The sequence below is a fragment of the Macadamia integrifolia genome, chromosome 5 (genome assembly GCF_013358625.1).
Source record: "Macadamia integrifolia cultivar HAES 741 chromosome 5, SCU_Mint_v3, whole genome shotgun sequence".
Classification (NCBI taxonomy): Eukaryota; Viridiplantae; Streptophyta; class Magnoliopsida; order Proteales; family Proteaceae; genus Macadamia; species Macadamia integrifolia.
This window is the reverse complement of record NC_056561.1, coordinates 5193437-5201952: the sequence shown is the minus strand read 5'-3', so window position 1 is coordinate 5201952 and position 8516 is coordinate 5193437. Positions and strand designations below refer to the sequence as shown.

Here is an 8516-nt window from a genome sequence, read left to right as displayed (position 1 = left end):
TTTTTTTTTAACCAATAAAATAAACTTTGAGTTGATTCAATAGCCTTGACAGCTCCTCTTACCAAAATAAATTAGTAGGATAGAATTTTACTTTGATTATTGTTTTAGTCTTCACTTTTCATCAAGATTAAATTAAATTAAGTTTCTACAAAAATAAATAAATAAGCTCCATTACCAAAACAATTTTTTTAAAAAAATTAAGCACACTTAATTATTAAATATTTTTCCAGCACCTATTATGAATCTTGAATCGGTTCTCCCTTCTAATCTTAATTAAGTGATTGAATTAAAATCTTGAATCATTGATTGGATGTCCCTTTGCAAGTTTGTGCTCACCCGAAATTGGTAGCCGTGAGGGTGGTGGAGATGGGGAGCGGGATGGTAGGGAAATAATAGTAGACACAAAGATAGGGGTTGGGAAAGGGGAAGTTGCAGGGGTGGGGTGGGATGGGTGGAGAAGGGGTGCGGGGGAGGCGAGAGAGGGGGCAGGACAGTGAGTTTGTTCGTTTTGGATCGTCATTGTCATCAATGGGCATGTTTCAATTTAGGGAAAATTATGTATATAAGAGCGGCTTGCTGTTCATTTGCAGAAAAGCTTCACTAATAAAGAAGGAGGCTATGAATTCTGCAACAACCGATTGAGACACAATAGGGATGAAGAAGACATATGCTAAGAAAATCGTATCTTATCTATTGACTCTCTCTCTCTCTCAATTTATTTAGGATTAAAATAATAAATATAAATTCAATGATTTCGGTTAAACTGGCAACATCCAACGGCCAACAAACGCTAATCTGCCTTATTTTTGGGTAATCTGCTAACATGTCCAAACCTCGCCCATATATAAATGTTTGTGATTTTGAAGATAAATTTGAAAAATCAATAATTGATGCACAGTTGAAAGATCCCCATTCCAAATCCAGCCAATGAAATATTGTGTAACTAATGTCTTTAGGGTTCTCAATTAGTTTTCTTAATCAATCCTTCACCCAAAATTGTGATGTACGTTCCTCCTTGAGGATGGCTACATAAAATCTGGTTCTTATGGAGTCCGAAAGCATTGGACACGTGGGGTTTTGAAGCAATAACATCAATTAGATAAAATGACACAAAAACAACTTAAAATGACATATGAAGTATAAACCAATAAATGGTTAAATAATTTAGTTTTTGGTCATTTTCTAGGACAGTTTTCACACACACACACAAAATGAAAAAAAGGAAAAAGAGAGAGAGAGTAAAATAAATAAATAACTAAAATAATATAAAAAAAATGGAAACTAGAATTAAATTTTGGAGAGAAATAGATGCATGTATATTCAAATAAAATGCCTTAAATGGTCTTACAATTTCATACATTTACATTCTTGTCACATCTCATGAGGCCATGTATAAGTATTACATAATTTTGATAATTGTTTCTTTTATTATATTTTCCGCTTGCCCATGATCCAAAGTTCATGATCCATGCGTGCATCCATTCTCCTCACTAACTTCACATAGTACTTTAAATGAAACAAGTTCACAACAACAACAAAAAACAGAAACTAACCAAAAAAAAAGTCCAATAACAAAGAGAGAGAGAGAGAGAGAGAGAGAGAGAGAGAGAATAATTTGAAGCTCAAAACACCCTAGGCTTTGCAACAACAGTGGAGTGCTTCAATATGTGCAAGCTAAATTGGCCTCCTTTCTCCGTGGTATCAAGCTTGGACTGACCCGGTGGGGGAGAGAGTTCAAAGTTCTGAACCAGACGGCCCAAGGTGATACCAAGGATGGGCAAGGCCAGAATGATTCCAGGACAGCTCCTCCGGCCAACGCCGAATGGGAGGTACCGGAAATCATTACCGTTAGCCTCAACCTTGGCCTCTTCCTCCAAGAACCTCTCGGGTCGGAACTGCTCCGGGTTCTTCCATTGGGCCGGGTTGTTAGCGAGCCACCATGCGTTCACGAGGATCTTGCTCTCGGCGGGAATCTCATAGCCACCAAGCTTGGCGTCGTTGAGGTTCATGTGGGGGACGAGCAACGGGATTGCCATGCGGAGTCGCAGGGTCTCCTTGACCACTGCCTGAAGGTATGGGAGCTTGTAGGTGTCGGGTTCCGTCACTTGTACACCGGGTCCGAGAACCGTGTCAAGCTCATTTCGGAGTTTCTGTTGGATCTCGGGGTGGTTCACCAGCTCGGCTATGCCCCACTCAATCGACCATAATGTAGTCTCAATTGCTGCATCAACCAAAATACCTCATTACATTTCATCATCTTCACCAATTTACCATTTGACTGGTTGAAGCCCTAGATCGACCCAACCGATTATTAAATGTATCAGGTTCAACCATTCAAGCACCAATCGATTAATAATCGGGGTAATCCAATGCAAGATAGTGGCCCAACAATCACTCGACCAAGACCAATTAATAAATGACCGTTTGAAGTCTGATTGGCTCATTGAGCTTATTTAGTCTGACTATAACCTATTTAGGGATCATCGTTTATAACTTAATCATTTAATTAACCCATTTAATTCTGATTATAACCCGATTAGTTCAATTAACCTGAGCCTGATTATAAATCGAAGGCCGACAACCTTAAATTGATGGGATCAATTAAATCAGACCGAAAACGATCGGGCCGACCGGATCAACTAGTTCTGATGTTTCTATTGGTGATCTCATGCTGACGCAACTGATCAAGTTGGAGTAAAATAAATATCCGGGCCCCACTAAAGCACTGCACAGTGCACACCCCTCCCCTCTATCCGTAATCCACGCTGTCAGCCGATTCACCACTCACTATTGTCGTGGCTGTTATTAATCCATATTTTTTTGCAAAGGAATAATTAATTTAAGACCTATTGGTGAATAGTGGACACGATGTCACGTGTCACCTAACTGAACAGTTATTATCTTTGGAACCAATAAGAGGAAAAGACCAAGACAGGTCATACTTTGGCAATCTCCACCCCCCCTATGGAGACCCCACACCGAACAACACCAACACAAAAAAAAGCATATTAATTGGTATTTCCAAGTAAAAAAATATAATTTATTTACCAAAGTATCCCTCAAATGAGTCCAAAATAATATCCCAGTCAATTAAGAGAAGAGTAACGAAGTAGCTAAACTGGTTTGGCCGTTTATGCCTTAACAAAAGCTTCCTTTTCTACCCCATCTGAATCATAAATTAATTAATACTAAATTACGGTGTCAATTGGTCGCGCCATGGTCGGGCTGATTTACGTTAGGCCTGATTAAATTTCCCCATTTTAGGACCTTGTGTTGTGACTGGCTTATTTAAGTAATCAGTCTTCATAGATTAAGATTAGGGGTGTCAATCCAAAACCTACACCAATTTGACCAAACATATCTGATCATTTAAAGATCAACTCAGCCCGCAACGATTATTGAACATGCCTGGCTTAGGCCTGACCCATTTCTAAGCAAGTTGTACGCGGTGCAAAGGGCAAGCTGACGGGCTCAACCCGTTTATAAACCCAACTTGACCTGACATGTTTAGCCTAACCGTTTATATGTAAATTTGAATTATTTTTTTTGATAGAATAGGATATATATATATATATATATTGATATTTTTATCAATTATTGAATGCAATTAAGTGCAATATATTTTCTATTAAGTCTCTTAATTCTAAGGCAATGAAAGATCGTTTAAGGTCTAATTGGTACATTATCCTATTTAAAGCCTGATTAGCCCGAGTAGGAGAAGCTCTGTTAAAACTCGAAACCAAATGGAACCCAACCTGATATCAACTAAGATTGATTCATTTATTAAATAGGTAGGTCAAGGTGCAAGGGTATATACAGATAGTGGTATTTAATTAGGCTAAACGAGCCTTAAATGGACCTTAAGCAAGCTTTAAATATGTTAGACAGAATAAACAACTCTAAATGAGCTTTTACCATCTCAAAAAGAGCTTTAAACATGTAGGGTTAAGTCAGATAACACCCTTGCATAGGAAATGACCTAATAATAGTAGATCCAGATTTAATCCAAATGAACGGGCCAGGTTGGTTTTGGGGTTTTTCGGTCGGACCGGGCCAGGAAATTGATACACATTGTAACCAAAAGTTATCCATGTCATAGGGCTAAAATGGTCATTAAGAACCTTTCCACTTGTCAAATGTCTCTCTCAGGTCACCTAAAAATCCCCCAAAAACTCATAATTTAATGGCCTTTCCACTTGTCTGTGTCTCTCTCAAGCTCACGGCTCACCTAAATCTACCAAAAAACACTCATACTTTAATGGCTTTTCGAGGGATTGAATTGGAAGGGTTTTGTTAACTTACCTGCAACATTGATGTTCTCAACGATGTAAAGAACGTTGTCTTCATTGATCTCTCCTTTCTTCTGGGCATCAAGGATGTGATCTATGGCGCATTTCAGCCCTTCGTTGTCCGTTGCTTTCGTGCTCGAAAGCTTCCTGTGTAACCCACAAAGAAGAAATCAAATTAAAGAACCAAGAGAGAGAGAGAGAGAGAGAGAGAGAGAGAGAGAAGACAGACAGACGGAGAAGATTGAGAAAATCAAAACTTACTTCCTATCCTCAAGAAAGTAGTCCTTAAAAAGCTGCAACCTCCTCTCCTTAACCTCTTTACAGATCTTCAAATAACCTCTCAAGAAAGGCCTCAAGATGGGGATGAAATCACCATAATTATACTCAAAGCTCTGAGCCAATCTACTCCTCTCTCCATTTAAAGCCTTAAGCTTCATAAATAAAGGGTCTTCTTCACTCTCAAATCTCCGATCAAACATGATCCGGTACATATTGTTGTACATCATAAGTTGCAGACGCTTCCTTAGAACAATTCCAGTCGTTGATGCCTCCGGCATCTTCTTCACATCATCCACAACCCGAGCAGCTTCTTCTTCCCACCCGAACCGATACTGTTGAACCACTTTGTTGGTGAAAAATGGAACGGTCATGATTCTCCGCATCTTCCTCCAATGTTCGCCGTAGACGGTGAAGACCATATCTTGGCCTTTACCGGTGAAGATATCGAAGACAACGTTTCGGGTGCGTGACCCGAATTCAACACCTTGGGTGTGGAGAACGTCTTTGGCGAGATCAGGTGAGGAGACGACGACGAGGTTGCGCTGGCCCATACGGAGGAGGAAGATGTCACCGAACCGGCGGGTTAAGTCGGTTAGGTTACGGTGGTTCAAGTCATCGCCGACTTGGAGCCAGTTACCGAAAACCGGAACCGGGAGGGGACCGGGTGGAAGCTTGAACCGTTTGCCACGGAGCTTGGAAATGGTAATGGCGAGAACGATAGCACAGAAGAGGGCTAAGAGGGATTTCTCGATGAGCTGGAGATCCATAGCTGCGCAAGTTAGAGATGATCGGTGGTAGCTGCGCTGAAGGTTGGAGAAAGGGGTTGGGTTGGTTTTATAGGCAAGTGAGAGAGAGAGAGAGAGAAAGGGGAGTGGAATGGGAGTTAGATTTAACAGAAGACGTTAGGTGTGGTATGTGGCTGTAGGTAGTGAGAGATGAGAGATGAGAGATGAGAGATGACGTTGACGGGGGTAGATAGTCATCAGGAGGGGTTAGGAGGAGAAGAAGAAGAGATTGGAGAGATGGACAGTGCACCTGTGCAGGTGAGACCGTGAGACTTGAGGAACGGTGGTTGGTAAGGAGGTGCTGTGGTGGGTGGGTAAAGGGCGGGCATGTGAAAATCAATTATATATAGGGAGTTTCATTCCTACACTGCCCTGGAAGAAACTTTTCCTATACATGCATTTTGAATGCCAATCATGTGGCATATCATATGGAGTTCAGATTTTATGAAGAAGTAAACCCTAGATTGCAATATTGTACGTGTGCATAGACATACATGAAATATGTCTTACTACATAAGAGAGTATTTAATTAAAAGAAAGTAAAATATTGTTTATCGCATAAATCATGTGCCAAGAAACACAAGTATGCAAAATTACCATCCTATCTCAAGTGAAATAAAAATCCTATCCATATATATGCTGTTGTGCATGCTCTTATTGGCCCCGTAGTGTTCCAAGAGCTATGTGAACATGCAGGGATCTCTTGCCCTTGATTAGATTAGACTTTGAAAGGTATTAGATTATTAATAAGAAAAATTAGTGGTTTATCATAAAAATAAAATAAAATAAAATAAAAGTATGGTTAGTGCTTACTTAAAATCATAAATAATAAAAGAAAAAAAATAGAATTGTGTGTTTAAAAAGGGTAAATGTAGGGTGATAAGGCATCCTATGACGAGGGAAGTAGGTGAGTAAGGGCGTGTCAAACTGAATGAGTATGTGGCAAAAGAGTTTGTTCTTTAAGATGACATACCGGTGGAAGCTTGAGCCTAAGGCTATGTTTGGTAGTCAAGAGAAGAAAAGAAAAGAAAAGAAAAGGAAAGAATAGAAAAGAGACGAAATGGTGAGAAAATAAAAAGAGTATGTATGTTTGGTTACCAAGAGAAGAAAAGAAAAGAAAAGAAAAAAATTCAAAAAATTTTGAATTTTAAGAGAGAGATAGAAACATAGGAAATCATTATGTAATCATTCATTTTTTGTCTTATTATGTTTTCATATTATCTCATGTTTTTGGCAAGAAAATTTTTGGGAGAGCAAAAGAAAATTTCACAATTTCTAAGAGGAATTTTGAATTTGAAAAAAGGAATATTTTCTTGGGTGAAGAACAAATTTTTTTATCCATTTAGTTAATCTCTCTCTCTCTCTCTCTCTCTCTCTCTCTCGGATAAATAGAGCCAAGGAAAGTTGAATTCTTGGCCCCTTAATCGCGAGGTGTTGGTTTTTATCAAATGAGCGAACCCACTGCACGGTAAAACCTCTCTACATGGTTCACTTGTGCAATGTTAGAAATGGATAGGGTAATGACCTAAATTACTTATGGATCCATTTTCATAATGAAACTTGATTTTTTAGTTCTCAAGTTGACTGTATTTTTGAGAAGGATCTATGAGGCTTGAAAAATCTAAGAAAAAAAAGCTCTAGGTAAAAAGGGCATAATGGTCAAATTTAAAAACATATAATGACAAATTAAGTTTATGTTTCAAGGTGAAGGCAGAATCTTTTCATTCATGGTGATATGGTGATATGATACTATGATTGAACTCTACCTTAATCAGTAATAGAGTGAAATTAGCATTTCTAGACCTACACTAAACTCCAAAAATCTGAAAAGCACACAAATTCATGCCTCTACTTTAACCCATAAACTTTAAAAGATGCCAATTCTTGCATGTGTTCTAGTGCCTCTATTTCAAAGAACCATTGTAAATAGAAATTTTTTGAATGAAATCATAAGAATATGTATGTTGTACACCCCCAATCCTTGGAATTATAGTTCAACCATTACACTTGATCTATTATAACTTGTGTTGCAATAACGCCCATTTATATAAGGTGGTCGCAGATCACTTTTCTTATCAGGAAAATATTTCCTTCTAATCCATTCATATGGTCAAATCGGATTGATGAAGAGAGTCATTCTTCACCATGAGTGGAGAGCATCTAAGTCTTTTAAGGGCCAAGAAAGATGCAAATACTTACCCAAAAAATCAAGTTGGCATGAGGGTCACTCAATAATTTGTGGTTAATATTAATACTGCCCACTGATCACAATATCATAAATTCGGTAAATTAAATATAGAAATTCTCCAATTTTTTTTTTTTTTTGGGTAGAAATATACAAATTCTCCATGATCATAAGGAAGAATTAAGATTGCCATCCAGGTAGGTGGTGTATGTATCTTCCATCTTATACATTCTTCACATATTATTAAGTAAACATACAAGGTAGCCGACAAAGTTGTCTTTAAGTTTGAGCCATTCCTGCATGGTTGGTGAACTTAAGTGTTGTAACCCACTAAATCATTTCATTCTTGTTTTGTGTTTTTTTTTTATTCTTTTTTTTTAAATCAGATTCACACACACACATATTTTTCAATTTTGATATTATGTAATTGATATATATATATATATATATCTATCTTTGATCATGTGGCTTTTGCGTCCAGACTCTAGACACATAAAGCGACGAAATGATTCCTCCACCCCTGTGAAACTCAAAAATCCACCCCATTGATGCCATGTGAGCCTTCCCATTGACCCCCACGCGTACATAGGGGCTAAACGACCAGAGGGTGTTAGAATTTTTTTATTTCCCTCTTTGTGGATTGATTGATGATGATGATGATGTGTGCGTATGCGTGTGTGTTTTGTTTTTCTTACATTCAATTGATGATGTGTTGCTAATGTGTGTTTGTTCTTTATTTAATGAAATTATTTTGTCTTAGAAAAATGAAAAAGAAAAACCATTGGAGGCAAAAGAAAGGGATAGGATTCAGGTTGTACTCTACCCAAATTGAATTGTGTGGTTGTAGAATGTGGTGTAATAGCTTTTTAGGGAAAGAAAAATGAAAAAGAAAAACCATTGGAGGCAAAAGAAAGGGATAGGATTCAGGTTGTACTCTACCTAAATTGAATTGTGTGGTTGTAGAATGTGGTGTAATAG

General features: G+C 38.1%; 1 protein-coding gene across 1 annotated transcript; it reads right to left on the bottom strand.

The window, feature by feature from the left end:
- Window positions 1-1292: 1292 nt before the first annotated feature.
- Window positions 1293-5387, bottom strand: LOC122079373 (trans-cinnamate 4-monooxygenase). Its single transcript, XM_042645782.1, has 3 exons — window positions 4551-5387; window positions 4303-4436; window positions 1293-2221 (listed from the first exon to the last, which is right to left on the bottom strand). Exons 1-3 carry the CDS (start codon window positions 5333-5335, stop codon window positions 1623-1625), a joined length of 1518 nt encoding a protein of 505 aa, XP_042501716.1. The 5' UTR covers window positions 5336-5387; the 3' UTR covers window positions 1293-1622.
- Between the last annotated feature and the right edge of the window lie 3129 nt (window positions 5388-8516).

Bases quoted from the DNA above. Each gene is read 5' to 3' on its own strand.
- LOC122079373 (XM_042645782.1), bottom strand. From the start codon at position 5,335: ATGGATCTCCAGCTCATCGAGAAATCCCTCTTAGCCCTCTTCTGTGCT. The intron at 4,437-4,550 runs GTAAGTTTTGAT...TGGGTTACACAG, and splicing joins TACTTTCTTGAGGATAGGAA to GAAGCTTTCGAGCACGAAAG. The intron at 2,222-4,302 runs GTAAGTTAACAA...TGGTTGATGCAG, and splicing joins TGAGAACATCAATGTTGCAG to CAATTGAGACTACATTATGG.